At 42.1% G+C, this 15,702-nt stretch overlaps 1 protein-coding gene across 2 annotated transcripts in view; it reads left to right on the top strand.

The window, feature by feature from the left end:
• Positions 1 to 9,914, top strand: part of ANGPT1 (angiopoietin 1) — a 166,431-nt gene extending 156,517 nt beyond the window's left edge. For both annotated transcript variants that reach the window (XM_083622135.1, XM_083622134.1), the window contains one exon: positions 6,287 to 9,914. In XM_083622135.1, coding sequence (XP_083478261.1) covers positions 6,287 to 6,447 — 161 coding nt within the window. In that variant the 3' untranslated portion in view covers positions 6,448 to 9,914. The remainder of the gene's footprint in view (positions 1 to 6,286) is intronic.
• Positions 9,915 to 15,702: the final 5,788 nt, after the last annotated feature.

Below are 15,702 nucleotides of genomic sequence, written 5' to 3'. Positions count from 1 at the left end.
AAGCTGATTGCAATTCTGTCTAGTCAATCACCACTTCCTTAGCTGTATGAGAAAAATTCAGAGATTTGTAGGGGAGATGGCTGCAATTCGGATGTGGATTAATTTAACAGGCTGAAATTCCCCTTTCCCCATTTTATCTGTGCAGTTATCTGCCAGTCTACTGTTGCTGGGCTGGGGATAGCGCCATAAGTAGAGTTTAAAAAAGACCATTCCTCACATTATTCTCCAGAATAAATTGCAGTTGCTGCTTAGCAAAAATCGAACCTTTGAGGCAATGGCAACTTTAAACACTTGAAACTATGGGGAAAATATGGAGATCTGTCCTGTAGCCAGGTCAGCAGGAAGGCAGGAAGTTAGTATCCTGGGACCTGTTTCACACACACACACACACACACACACACACACACACAAATATTTCACTTGATCTCTCAGCTGAATGTGTGAAGCATCTTCACTGGAAAAGCATTGTTTGAGTTGGAATTGCATGAGATGCAGGTTTTCTCTGAGGGGATTAAACTCTGATAGTTCATCCAAGCAAACGAGCAATGATTTGATGAGGCAGTCAAGAAGGGATAAACAACACATGTTTGTGTGAGCTGGACCACATAGATAAACCATAATAGACATGTCTCCAGTACCCCATAAAGGAGACCCCACTTAATTGTGCAAGTCAGCCGGGAGTCCTTAAATGTGGTACGTACTTTAGCAGATCGTTCCTGTAGGCATAATTTAGGTAGTCTGTCATGTAGGGCTGCTTTGGGATTACACAGTGTTTAGGTTGCCTTGCTCAGAAAAGAAAAATATCCCCAAAGAAAGTCTGTCTTTCATGCTATGATGGTTGTTGTGAAGTAGAATGGTAATAGATACCACTTTCCTGGTCCATACTCCTGACAGTGTAAATGGAGCTGAGAGCCGCTTATGTGTTCCAGGCTCAGCTCTGGAAAGGGGGAGGGGGAAATCGAGGATTAGATTTTTCCATGTTTAGCTTTGTCTTAAATTTCTGCAAGATTATGCTCTTGTTACAGTCAAACATCAGCTCTGCTGCTTTCTTTTTCTTTGGTTATTAGCCCCTTAGGTATAGCTTTGTAATCAAAGAGAGGTCAGCTGTATCAAAATAGCAGAATGCCAGAATGTATTTGGCAATGATCCTTCCCCAAAGATCTTGTTATGAAGTGTTACTTCGGGGGTGGGGAGCCTACAAAGTATTGTTCAAAAAAAAAATGCAAGAAATTACTTTGCAAGGCTCAAGTCATAAATTCACTCTGGTCGAAATGCACAGAGTCGCGTAAACCTTGGAGCTATGCGCTGATCATTGTTACCACTGGTTAAAAAAGAAAAAAGAACACAAGGACTCCTTTCCTTTGGATGGAATGCAGAGGACCAATTCTGCTGACAAAATGCACAAGCCACATGAGAAGCACATTCTGTCCACAAAAAAAGAAATTTGTGTTTAATTCCCCAGCATCTCCAGAGATAGGACGGGAATCCTTGAACACCAAAGGTGCCTTTTATTATTTTTATTATTCTTTCTTACAAAAAAAAAAGTTAGTAAGCATTTCAGTTTGGAAGACGCCGTGTTGTTCCGTGGAGTCAAAGAAATCTCACACCGCTCTGCTAACTGTGTGTGCTCAGTTTTGATTGTTACTTGGCTCTGCTAGGCTTCCCTGCAGATGCTTCCAGCAGGTTCACAGATGCTGTGTTGCTGCACAAAACAAGCAACCTCTAGTTTAAATGGAACAAAAGGTGCAGACTGGCTTCCTTCCCCTTTGGGAGATGGGGGAATCTCTTTATTTCATTATTAGCCTTCAACCCCAAAAGCACAAACCTAAGCTGTCCTGCTATATACTCCTTTCAAAAAAAGGACTTTTGTAATGAGTAAAGCCATGCTTCTGATACATTGCTTTGCTTCAGAATTCTTGTCTTGCAGGTCCCTCTGCATTGTGCTTTGTAGAAGGAACAGTTTGTCTGAGGGCCAAACTAGATTTGATTTGAGTGGGAACCATGATAGTTTGTAAATTTGGTAAAAAGCAGCCACATGGGTTTGGATTCAGCCTGCTTTGCTTGGATGAAAATGTCCCCAAACTGCTATCAGCAATGGAGATAACCTATATCCATACATTAAAAGCACTTGTATAATCCTGTGACAAGCATGAAGCATTCTGGGAACTATAGTTTGTTAAGGGTGTTGGGAATTATAGTCCTGTGAGGTCATCACCTTTAACATCCTAGAGTTTTCAGGATGTTCCATGACTCTTAAAGTGGTAATGGTGATGATATTCCATGTTATAGATAGCTTTTCCTGCCACCTAAACAGCAGCTTCCAATGGGGGTGCAGAGTTTTAGCTCAGCGAGATGAATTAATATACCCTCCCCACCACTGCAACTCCAAGTCAAGTGAAATTGCTTCCACGGTGGCTGCTTTTAACCAAAGGAAAAGATTTCAGGAGATCCGGTCAGAGATCTCCCACACACTATTTAGCTTGGCTCTTAGAGTGACCGCTGAAACGTTACCTAAACTGAAATTCAAGGCTAATGCGGGGGTTCCTTTTCAGGTGAACAGCTTTTGAGGGTAGCCCATTTTTTTTTGGAAAGAGTACTAACAGTTCTCACAGGAGTTTCGCATATCCCTTATTGATTTGCTTGGAAAGAGGTTGGGGGGTGGGAGGAAGGAGAATTGTAAGTAATATGAGGTGGGGGAGGAATGTCCACATTATTTTATTCTCTCATCAATGTACATGGCGAGTCCCTACCACAATCTGCTGACAGTCAAAATTTCGTTGGCGGCGGGTGGGGGGTATCAAAGAGGACAAAAGGGAGTGGAAATAAGAAACAACAGAAAGAAAGGGTGAGTGGGTAAAACCAGTGTTAACAAGGCTTTTATGCATTTACAGTGGACGCTTGGGTTGCAAACGTGATCTGTGCAGGAAACATGTTTGCAACCCGCAGTGCCGTGTCTGCGCATGTGTGGGTTGCAATTTGGCACTTCTGCGCATGTGCAAAGCACGATTTAGCGCTTCTGCTCATACGCAAGCGCTGAAACCAGAAAGTAACCCGTTCCGGTATTTCTGGGTTTGGCGCAGTGCGCAACCTGAAATCATGCAACCCGAAGCGTCTGTAACCCAAGGTATGACTGTATTTGTTTATAAAAGTAGCTACCGTATTTTTTGCTCCATAAGACACACTTTTTTCCTCCTAAAAGGTAAGGGGAAATGTGAGTGCGTCTTATGGAGTGAATGGCGCTGCGCAGAGAGGGAGAGCTGTGCAACGCCCGTTCAGCGAAGCGGGAGGAGGAACAGAAGGAGACCCTGTTCCTCTTCCCGCTTCACTGAAGGGGCGCTGTGCAGCTCTCCCTCTCTGCGCAGTGCCTCTCCTATGAAGGAGAGGTGCTGCGCAGAGAAGGAGAACTGCGCAGCGCCCCTTCAGCGACGTGCCTGTCCTGGCTTCTGCCTTATCCATGAGCAGCCTCTTCGGGCAGGGGGAGCCTTCATCCCACTGCCCTGAAGAGGCTTGGCACGGTTATCCTAGAAGCCAGAACAGCCACACAGTATCCCAGAAGCCAGATCCCTCTTGCTGTTCTGACTTCTGGGATTCAGAATATTTTTTTCTTGTTTTCCTCCTCCCAAAACTAGGTGCGTATTATTTTCTGGTGCGTCTTATGGAGCGAAAAATACGGTATATACCACCTGTTCATACAATATAACAAGGCAGTGTATAACAATATATACAAAGTATAAAACACCATATAAACAGTACAAAATAATTGTTAAAGTGACTGGCTGATCAAAAAAATTATACTGATGCATAGGCCTGTCTTCAAGAGATGCCTGAAAGTCAATAGCAAGCATGCCTGTTGAATCTCTGCTGGAAGAGTATTCCACAGCATGGTCCTGGTAACACTAACTACTCAACTTCTACGGGAGGTCAGTCAGGCCTCTGAAACATGGGGGTTTAATGGGATAGCCTCCCAAGTCCCTTACAAGTCCATGATTCTATGCCTGCGAACATATCGTCATGGGTGACCAAGTGATAGAGGGTCTGGAAACCAAGCCTTATATAAGGTTACCAGGTTTTTTTTTTTCAATGAATCCGGGGACACTTTTCAACTTCAATGGATTTTGTATGGGGACTGATTTGTAAATCCGGGGACTGTCCCCAGGAAACGGGGGCGTCTGGCAACCTTACCTTATGAGGAATGGTTGAAGGCCATAGCTGTCAACTTCCAGATTTGAAAATAAGGGATCAGCAGCCTCGAAAATAAGGGATCAGCAGCCTCACCTGTTCCAGGGACAGTCTACGGGATATCTAACAATCCGGGATAGCAGCAGGAAGCAGCGGGAAATGATGCTGGAATAAGGGAATTCCCCGCCAAAAAAGGGAAGGTTGACAACTATGTTGAAGACATTGGTTATGTTTAGCCTGGAGAACAGAAGAGTGAGAGGTGTTGTGATAGCCATCTTCAAGTATTCGAAGGGAGCAGAGGGTAGGACCCAAACTAATGTTTTCAAATGACAAGAAAGGAGATTCCAACTAAATATTCGGAGGAACTTTCTGGTAGTAAGAGCTGTTTGACAGTGGAATGGACATATGGAAAGTGGTGGGCTATCCATTGTTGGAGGTTTTTAAGCAGAGGTTGGATGGCTATCTGTCAGGGAATCTTTGGCTGTGATTTCTGCACTGCAGGGGGTATGATTTGATTTAGAATAATAGAATTGTAGAGTTGGAAGGTACCCCAAGGGTCATGTAGTCCAACCCCTGCAATGCACAAAGTTCTGCTCTGCCCAAACTGTGCTAGTAAAGTGATATGTTGCTTCCCTGTATTCTAATTAAAACGAGTTGAGTTTGTTTGAGTGAGTGAGTGTCATCGAGAATAAGAGTCTGCAAATGTTTGTTTCTGAATGATTTATTTAGCCATTGTTTACCTCTTTAAAGTTTGGCTACAAATATTTAAACAACCCAAAAAAAATCTTCAGAGGGCAAAACTTGATCTCACATAATTTTATGCTTTCAAGAAGGAAATGTTGTGATCCCCCACAAACACGGCTGGAGCATGTATGCTTCTTAATCAAGGAAAGAAACAAGCTTCCCTGTTAAAAAAAATCTTTGTAGTACTTTCATACATTTAGGAAGCAATCCTATGGCAAGATTCACTGGGATGAGCAATTTAGGATGCAGTGGATCTCTGGCCCAGCTGATTAAGTCCCTGGCCCTGCTTAGGCTGAAAATATGGTGGTGTAACTTGCTCATCCTGGCTCAGCCAGGACTCAGCTGGCTGAACCAAAGCTGGCTGAGCTGATGCCAGCATAATTCAACCAAAATTAGCAGGGGAAGAACCACAGAGCCTAAGACTTGCCGATCAGAAGGTCGGCGGTTCGAATCCCCGCAACGGGGTGAGCTCCCGTTGCTCGGTCCCTGCTCCTGCCAACCTAGCAGTTCGAAAGCACATCAAAGTGCAAGTAGATAAATAGGTCCCACTCCGGCGGGAAGGTAAACAGCGTTTCCGTGCGCTGCTCTAGTTCACCAGAAGCAGCTAAGTCATGCTGGCCACATGACCCAGAAGCTGCCTTCTGGGTCAAACCCAGGCTGCCTCGGCCAATAAAGCAAGATGAGCACCGCAACCCCAGAGTCGGCCACGACTGGACCTAATGGTCAGGGGTCCCTTTACCTTTTAACCCCATTCAGTTTGGTCACAAGGCCTGGCAGCCCAGCATAAGAGCTCTATTCCATAAGTTTAGAGACAATGACATGAATGAATAGATTTGCAGATGCACCCATGAAAATTTATCAGCTTGTAGAAATGCATGCATGTTGGGTGTCAGTGTTGTGAAATGACTATAAAATAAGATGTTAAGAAGTCAAACAAATGGAAGGATGTCTTGTTCAGTGTCATTTGATCTAGAATCAACTCTGGTTATAGGCAAGGACCCAAAATTTAGCCGCTGTCAAGGGTTTGCAATATCCACTGGAATAGTTGTTCCTTTCTTTTTGAGAAGCAGACCTGTATGCCACATAACAAAATATTTTTTGAAAATTCCCTCACTTTCAGAGTACTGCTATTCCTATTTCTATTATTATGACCGTTTTTTATGTAGCCACTCACGCAGTTCTTAGAATCCCAACCTCAAAATATTTCTTCTTTTTCAAAAAAGAAGAAGAAACTCAAACCATGGCCTCCACGGCCTTTACCAAGTTAGATTCTACACATTTGCCAGCCAGCGTGATGTTGCAAGCCAAAGTGAGCATGCTTAGTTGGTGTATGGTCTAATGGTTTTGTTCTTAATGATTTCAGGATGGTGGTTTGATGCCTGTGGGCCTTCCAATCTCAATGGAATGTTCTACTCTGCTGGGCAGCACCATGGAAAAATAAATGGAATCAAATGGCACTACTTCAAAGGCCCCAGTTATTCATTACGTTCCACAACTATGATGATCCGGCCCTTAGACTTTTAAACGCGCCAAGCAAAAGCAAGAACAATGTGCAGTATAGCTACCATATTCTGAAGAACTTCGTATGTGACCTTCAGAAGCAGAGGGTGAGGACTTCCTGAAAGCACCAAATGGCAGCCGCCCATCAGTACTCAGATCTTCCCTGTCACAGGCTGCAGTAAACGGACACAAGTCACCACCCAACACACCAGGATGCAGATGACACTGTGGTTGCTTGGACTAGCGAAGGCGTTTATTGCGACAGATCAGTGGACAACATTACGGTTCGGTTGCCACAAATGAACCTAATACTTTTGAGCAGAAGCTTGTTTGCTTGTACAAAACTGCCAGATTAAACTAGATGAAATTTTGTAAAGCAGAAATACATCATCATCATCATCACCATCATCCGTGGAGAAAAGGATGCCTGTCAGTGAAGGAAATAACACAGAATCTATGCAAAAAAAAGCACAACCGATATTTATTTTAATTGGTACACGTGCCTTAAAAAAGAAACACAAAGATGGTCGTTCAAAGCGTTGCTTGGTATCAGCAAACACCATTTAGATGGATAACATCTCTTTAATGTAGGATCAATATGGTATGTTGGAGCAATTTCTCATTAAGTCAGTTTCAAATGTGAAACATGCCCCCAATAAAGAGACTGTGAATCATGATGGGCAGAGAATGATAAGAGCAATATGCAGAGAGTTGTCAATAGTACTGCATGGCTGGGGTGAATGTAGGTAATCCTGATAATTGGCATAATCCTTCAGCTGGGATTTATAGCATGATAACAAAAGAAACCAGGGATTTTTCTTTCTGACTGTTACAGCTCTGGCCTCTAGCAAATGAAGTCTGAATGTCAAACCCAGATATTTTGTAAGGTGAAATAAAGGTTATTTTGCAAATGGAATTTCCTTTGAAATATACAGCATGGATGCAGATGGCGTAACCACATATTCCAACTGGATTTGGTTCATGAAGCAGTGTTTTGTTGTTGTTTTTGCATGTGCACATTTTAGAGTTAATTACTTCTGAATTGCTTTTAGACCTTCATTTCTTCTCTATGTTATTCATCCTTAATCTGCAAAATAAGTTAAGCAGGAGACTATCAGTTCTTTGCTGTGCTTCAGTTACTGCTGTGAAATAGTAAATACAGGAGAACTAAGGGAATACTTACAGTTATGTATTGTAATTGCAGTGGGCATGGGCACAGAGTAGCCAAAGTTAAAGGCATTAATTTCAGTGGGAAAACTAAGCCTATGCGTAACTCTTTTATTTGAAATGAATGGGACTTAAAAGTGCTCATCTGAATCATGTCCCATACGTAGGGCTGCAATAAACGTGTAGCTTTCGGTAGTTGTATGGAAGGGGTTTGTTGTGCTCTAGTACTACAATGTTGATTCCTGATTAACTTGCCTCCAGTGTATGCACTTCTAGAATTTCATGTGCTACCTTGTGTACATTGTCGACCAGCACAGACAGACATATGGCCCAAGGGAAACACACCTATGCTTCATTTATTGTAACTCATGTGCATACAAGTTGCCTTATACAGGTCCCTCTAGCTCAGCACTGCTTCTGTGTAGACTATCAGTATCTTCCTAGGGTTTTAGATGTGAGTTTCCCCCAGTTCTACCTGCAGATGTCAGGTATTAAACCATGTACTCTGCCACAGAGCTTGTGGTCCTTCTCTTGCAGAAATGGGTGGGATAACCATTCACACATAAAAATTAGGCTCATTCCATTATTTCTGAGAGCCATCCTTTTTAAGAAAATGGGGATCAGAGAAAGCTGATACATTTGTATGTGCAACCATCTGGTCCACATCCAATATTATTTGCTCAGTTGGCATTCATCTATGTGCATTTTCAGAATACATAGGAACTTATCAGGTCCACAAAATGTTGACAAGACTTCAGAGCTCCAGTGTGCATGAGAAGTTAAATAGGGAAACCAATGTGAATGGGAACTCAAGGAACCCACAGTAAAATCTTCTGTGTGATGGGAACTTGTGTGCATGTGCGACACTGAGCAAATGCTATCAACAAAGCATGGGACGTGCACTGCACTCATTCCTTATGTATGTGTAGATTGGGGTTTTTCCAGCTATCAAGGTATCATTATCCAAGTTTTTCTATGCCATGAGAAGTATCTGGGTGAGGAAGGATCATCTTATGGAGTAAATCATTTACAAATCAGCACCTCAGGAAGTCCTTGTTGTAGGAACACCATGTTCAGCACTGTTCAGTAAGTCTCACTCTGACTTTCAACTGTGTTTCATATAACATTATGGGTGTACTTTAGGGGTGGCTAACCTGTGGGCTGCAGACCACATCTGGTCCTCCAAGAGGTTTTATTTGTGCCCCCTCATCACACACACCCGTTAAATGGGACAGGCCACTAGCCATGATGGCTATATTCTGTCTCCATAGTTGGAGATAGTAATGTTTCTGAATACCAGTTGCTGGAAACCATAGGAAGGGAGAGTGCTTTTGTGCTCAAATCCTGCTTGTTTGTTTCTCACAGGCATCCAGTTGTCCACTGTGAGAGCACCATGCTGGACTAAATGGGCCATTGGGCTGATGCAGCAGGCTCTTTTAAGTCTGATGTCCTCCACCACTCCTGAAGACAACAGGCTAACATAGGAAGTGCAGGGCAGGCTGTGGTGTAGAGACATTGCTCTGCCTTCCGACACAGTCAATCCCTCACGCTCAGCCTCTGTCACTTGAGATGACCACCTCACTGTGTCTAATGTTTGATATATTTTTTAACTGTTGAATCACTGCAAATTATTTTATAGCAAGTGATTCAGAAATGGAAATGAATAACTAATAAATAAAGAGTAGTGGAATCTGGCCCTGGTGAAATGAGCACACAGTTGGGTTGCTCTGAAGTGTGAGCCTCTTTTTGAAGGAAATAAAAAAATGTTCAACAAGTGTTTCTAATGTTGTGCTTAAGAAAGTTGACTATCCACCCTCTTCATCCCTGGTAGACAGCTTGCTTTGCTTCCATTTATGGGAATAATGAAGCTTGCACAGGTTTCCTACTGAAAACCTTGAAGTACAAGGGGGTGACCACAGGATTATTTGTAACCGTGATGGCTCAATGTCTCTCAAGTTTAGAAGGTCTTTTGTATTGATGTATCCGTATGTATTTTTCTTTGCATTATCCTGCCTGAAGGGTTAGTTTGTTGTGTTCCAACTTGTTCTTTGCTCAGTGGTTCCTTCATACGTTTCTCTCTCATTCCAGCAGTCTTCATTTAAGTCCAATAGTGTGCTACTTCTCAAAAGTTTTTTGTTTTGTTTTTAAGTCTCCAAATCAGGAATGCCATCGTGTAGATCGTATTGCAAAGGACAATTTTTTAAAAAAAACATAAAGGAAAAGAAATGTCAAAACTCAAGCATGATATTTACTGTTTATTTATCTCAGTTTGAACAAATGGGAACATGGTTTCCTATCCTTTATAATAAAACATTTAAAACACATTGGTTGGCTCCGTGTTTTGCTGTGTTTGGAGTGTACATTCTTGTGGTAGCCCACATTTGAGAGGAGGGAAAACCTAAGTAGAACAATATTCAGAAGTTCAGGCTGGCAATCTGAGGGCTGAGAAGATCAAGCCTCTTTGACACTACTAGAACTTGGGGACATCCAGTGAAGCTGGTTGTTGAAAGATTCAGGAAAGACAAAAGGAAGTACTTCTTCACACAGCACCAAGGTAAATGATGGAATGCAGTCCCACAAAAAGTAGTAATGGGCACCAACTTGGATGGCTTTCAAAGAGGATTAGGCAAATTCATGGAGGATAAGGCTGTAAATATGTTCCAATATGCCCCTGCATGCCAATTGCTGGGTATCCCTGTCGCACCAGCGCGGAGGAGGAAAAAACTTTAACATGTAGCAGAGTTCCCCCAAAATAGACCCGAGGCAATTAATATTTCATCCAGCAGAGCTTTTACTTTCATCTGAAGGCAAATAAGCATAATGGTCACAAATCCAGTACATTCAGAATCGGCACAGTCCATAAAAAATCCAGTTACAGCACTTACAAAAACTTATAACAAGACTTATAACAAGACTAAACCTTAACCCTAAGCATACTGTGTATAGAACACCATACCAAAAGTAAAACCCAGGCTCCTCACTTAAATTTATAGTCAGCATGACCTTAATTGGAAGAGATAAGAGAACCAGTTCAAGCCAGCTGTGCTCAGCTTCTCTGAAGGTATAACCCAAACAATCATGAACCTTCTGCTTGCTTCTTTCACAAAGAGGAAAAACCTGACAAACCCAAGTGGAGACAGGGCTCAAGTACTCAGCTTCTGCTTTCAGGCTCCCCCTAGGCATTGGCCACTATGAGATCAGAGTGAAGGACAAGATGAGCCATTGGCCTGATCAAGCAGGCTCTTCTTATGTTCTAAAAGCACTCCACAATTTTTTTTAAAAAAAATATTCTGTCTCTTGCTAACAAACGATACAATTCCATTTCTTGCTGGTTCCTACCAGCTGATTACTACACAACTTAATTTGGATTTGGATTTCCTTTCTAATGACTCATTTTCCTTTGGGCCATCTTTGTATGAAATGGAATTACTTGTTTCTTCTTCCCTAATGACTTTTTATTCATTAATCACTCTCTGGTTTATGAAGCCTGGCAGTGACCAGCTTCAATTAGCTCGAATTCTTTTACCAGATCCCAGCCATTGTTTCATATATATAGCTCAAGGATGGCGGGAGTATTTTCAACATCTCTTTGTAACAGATTTATCCACTTTTTTCTTCAGTGAAGTTAAGCATAATTAGACTTCTTTCTTGTATACATTCAAGCCAGCCTAGCTTAAAGCAGGGGTTGGGGGTGGGAGCCAATACAAAAGACATAGAGGAATGGAGCAATGTGTCTTTGCTTCTTTCAAGTCCTAGATTATCATGCCAATTAGTACTTACAGGCTCTTATATGCCTTGAAAGTAAATGCGAAGGATTTTTTTTAAAGGAAGGGGGTGGAATCCAATCTACTGAAATGCATTTATAACTGTAGCAAAATATTAAGATACAGCATATAGATACACAGTGGTACCTCGGGTTAAGTACTTAATTCATTCCGGAGGTCCGTTCTTAACCTGAAACTGTTCTTAACCTGAAGCACCACTTTAGCTAATGGGGCCTCCTGCTGCCGCCGCACTGCTGGAGCATGATTTCTGTTCTCATCCTGAAGCAAAGTTCTTAACCTGAAGCATTATTTCTGGGTTAGCGGAGTCTGTAACCTGAAGCATATGTAACCTGAAGCATATGTAACCTGAGGTACCACTGTATAGATATACTTTTTTTATCATATATTTATTAAAGTTTAGGAATTTATATAAAACAGAATAAACAGAACAATAAAAACAAAAACAATAAAAGTACATACAATCCAAAAAAGAAAGAACACACATACAAAACAGGTATAGTTTCCATCCCTTATATTCATAAAACTTACTTTCCCAACCTCCTCATACCTCCCCTTTCTGTATTCCATTCTCTAATTAAGTCAATTCAGCAAATCCTTTCCCTAATTTCTATATACTTTTTAACCTTTCTTTTCTTAATCACATAATCATTACAGCTTTTAACTCCTTAATTTCTGAATCAACATCGTTCTAGCCTTCAATAATTTTGCAATGTTTCTTAAGATAGTCCTTAAATTTCTTCCAATCTTCTTCCGCCATCTCTTTTCCCTGGTCTCAGATTCTGCCGGTCATTTCTGCCCACTGTATAGATATACTAAGGGTGTGCCTCAGGTCTTTGTGTTCTCCGAATTATAAGGAAAATTGGATGATTCAGTGAAGGTTTTCACATTTCCAAGTCAGATTGCACCATTAACAGGGTGTCTCAAAGTGAATCAGCACCTTGCTAAGTTTGATTGGCTCTGTGGCCTTGACTCTCCTAAAACAACAACAACAACAACAACAACAACAACAACAACAACAACAACAACAACAACAACGGCTGTTGCTTTACCACCCTGAGAAACAAAGCCAAGCTGCCTGGGAAAACATCCAGAGTTCAAGAAGGGAGTGTGTGCAGAGGTGGGAATATATTTTGAGTTGATGGACTGGCCTAGCTTTTAGTTGCATTGAATGGTTTTCACAGGCCAGTTCAATCAGAGCAATTTGAAGGAGGGATTAAAACCTGGGTTTATTTTGCAGGTGGATCCATGCCTTCCCCCATTTAAGTGCATGGAGAGCACTCCATTCTGTCCCCCAAAATCTGTGGGGGGGAGAGAAGCCCACCCTCTTCCAATGTCCCTTGTGGTAACAGCATCTTTGCTGGGAAAGAATCTTTACTGGGAAGCTTTACGACACCCCAGTCTTTACTGGGAGTCTCTGCTATTATACCACCACACCATTCACCTATGCACGTCAATGGAAAGAACTCCACATTTTGGAGATGCCACCTTTTTTATTTTATTTAAAATATATATATATATTTGACTGCTCCCTTGTGTGCTTTCAGGCAACTCTCTGTGCCCTAAAGGGTGCAGAAGAGTAAAGAAAGCAAGAGAGAGAGAGGACCTGAACAGGTGGTGGACATTATTATGATGAAGAAACACCATTTCTCCTTCTCCTAAAAGTCCTTTTTCTGGGACAAGTCAATATGTTGAGTTCAGTTGCAAGTTATTGCTGGTCTCCTAGAAATATATAGAAGGCAAGTAGATGTTAAACTGTTTGTGGTATATCTATATCAATGCTATGTTTTGATACAGGGGAGCCTTCAGACATGCAATTCCCACCCTATGGTCCTGAAGGCATTATGCCTTGTGATTTTTCTGAACCTTTAGCCTTGATTGAATGCTAAAGCCTTCACCGGCTTCATATGCAAAGAATCAATTTGGCTCTCAAAGTGGGAGAATAATGATGCAGTCCTAACTATGTCTACTCAGAAATAAGTCCTACTGAATCCAGTGGGCTCACAGGCACTGGTGACTGGTATCCATTGGGACTGGCAGGGTGGAAGACAGGGAAACCAACAGCCCATAGAACCAGAGTCAAGGACAGGCAGAGCTAACTAATTCTGGTCTTGTCCTCATCTGCCTTCTGTCTCCTGAGTTCTACAAGGACAGCACTGAGATGAAGGAAGAGAAAGCTGTCACAGGCAATGCCACCTCCTGGACTGGTTGTCTGTAAGAAAGTCAGCTGATGGAGCCTGTCAGAGTCCAGAGAGTTGGTGGGGCATTGTCACATTCACCCTAATGGACCAGCCTCCACGGCTCCCATATAAGTAGGGTTAGAACTGCAGCCTAAAGCATCTCATGGTACAAGTCTCTAGCCCTAGCTGTGTAACTAGTCAACATGAATGGATAGTTTCAGATTTACTATCAGTATATCTAAATGTCAGTGGGCATCAGGCTCTAAAATGGATGACATAACCCAGAGAACATTCACTTTCTTAAAGAGACTTCAGCGGGGGTGTCTCAAGAAACAGTCCATATTTCTACTGAGTCAGGAACCCTTAAGTCAAATAAATCATCTTCAGATAATATTTATTCTTCCATGTTTAGATGTAGACCCATCCTCCAGCATCCCTTTCATGCTTAAATTTAGAAGCACTGTCTGCTCTCAGGGAAACTACAAATCTCTGATTTCTTCACATTCAGATGCATCATTGAACTGTTCATTTATTTTCTTTAGGGAAATGGAGCAGAACTCCTCAGTGTATATTTTCTTTTCCTTTTTTGTGAGGCAAAACTTTGAGATTTTTCTCCTCTACTAAAGGCTTTGGCTTTAGATCTTGTCTCACATCCACTGTATGTTATTTTGTCTTTCCTCTTCTGAAAATGTGATTCCAATGGGGTGATAGCCAGGCAAAATTCTGCCTTCATAAAACCAGAGTAGAACCCCTCTCTTTGTTGCTCACATATGTAGTGGCATCTACAGCAGCAAACACCGCCATATAGCTCCAAGCAGGTTATACAAAGCTGACACGGACATAGTGTAGCATCATCCATCTTAATCCTTTATGGTTGCTCTACGGTGTGCATTAAACTGCACATCATAGATATGCAAACATAGCAGGGCCCAGATTAACAAGAGATACAGGCTGAAGGACTTTGCCCATGCTGGAGATAGGATGCATTAAATAAAAAAAATGCAACCACTCCTTAAATTAGAACCATGTGGTTGAATGCACCTTGATGGAATCAGCAATGCAGGAATTGTAAACTTCTTTAACATACATAGGAAGCTGACAATACTTTGGGTCAGGCTACTTGTCTATCTGGCTCTGAGTCCCAGTGACTCTCCAGGCAGGCAAGAGAGAGCTTAAGGCCTTTCCCATCACCTGTTATATGTCATTAAACTGCAGGTGCAAGAAACTTTCTCTGTGCAAAGAAAGTGCTCCACCACTCAGCTATGGTCCTTCCTTTAGATAGCTATTGTAAGGAAGGCTAATAGCCACTCAAAAGTGGCATGCTATGGGCCTAGGTGTTTACTTGGCTGAAAGAAGTGCTGTACCAATGAGCTGTGGTTGAAAGAAGGGAGCTCAAATTTCTATCAGGTAAGTGATGAAAGTAGCATTCAAGACCAGAAATAATGCTAACCCTCACAGCCAGTATAAAATAAGGCTGTTATGCTACACATAGTTACACATACACAACTGTTTCCATCCAGCAAGAGAGCTCTATGCGTGAAAGTGAGCTTTTGTGAGACTGGTAACTTGGAGTGGCCGCCGAGACCACATAACACTGTTCCTGAAAGAGCTGCATTGGCTTCCAGTAAGTTTCTGAGCACAATTGAAAGTGCTGGTGCTGACCTTTCAAGCCCTAAACGGCCTTGGCCCCGTATACCTGAAGGAGCGTCTTCACCCCCATTGTTCAGCCCGGACAATGAGGTCCAGCTCTAAGGGCCTTCAGGTGGTTCCCTCACTATGAGAAGTGAGGTTACAGGGAACCAGACAGAGGGCCTTCTTGGTAGTGGTGCCCGCCCTGCGGAACGCCCTCCCATCAGATGTCAAGGAAATAAATAACTGACTTTTACAACACATCTGAAGGCAGCGCTCTTTAAGGAAGTTTTTAATGTTTAATGCTTTATTGTGTTTTTAATATTTTGTAGGAAACCACCCAGAGTGGCTGGGGAAACCCAGCCAGATGGGTGGGGTATAAATAAATAAATTATTATTATTATTATTATTATTATTATTATTATTATTATTAGTGCTGCATAGCCAGATTTTAAAGCAGTCCTGCTGCTGAACAAGGTAAAGATTTGGTGTAATTTTACACTGGCTTAATTTACACCAGC

Source organism: Podarcis filfolensis, assembly GCF_964270895.1.
Source record: "Podarcis filfolensis genome assembly, chromosome: 7".
NCBI lineage: Eukaryota > Metazoa > Chordata > Lepidosauria > Squamata > Lacertidae > Podarcis > Podarcis filfolensis.
This window is presented reverse-complemented; position numbering and strand designations above follow the sequence as displayed.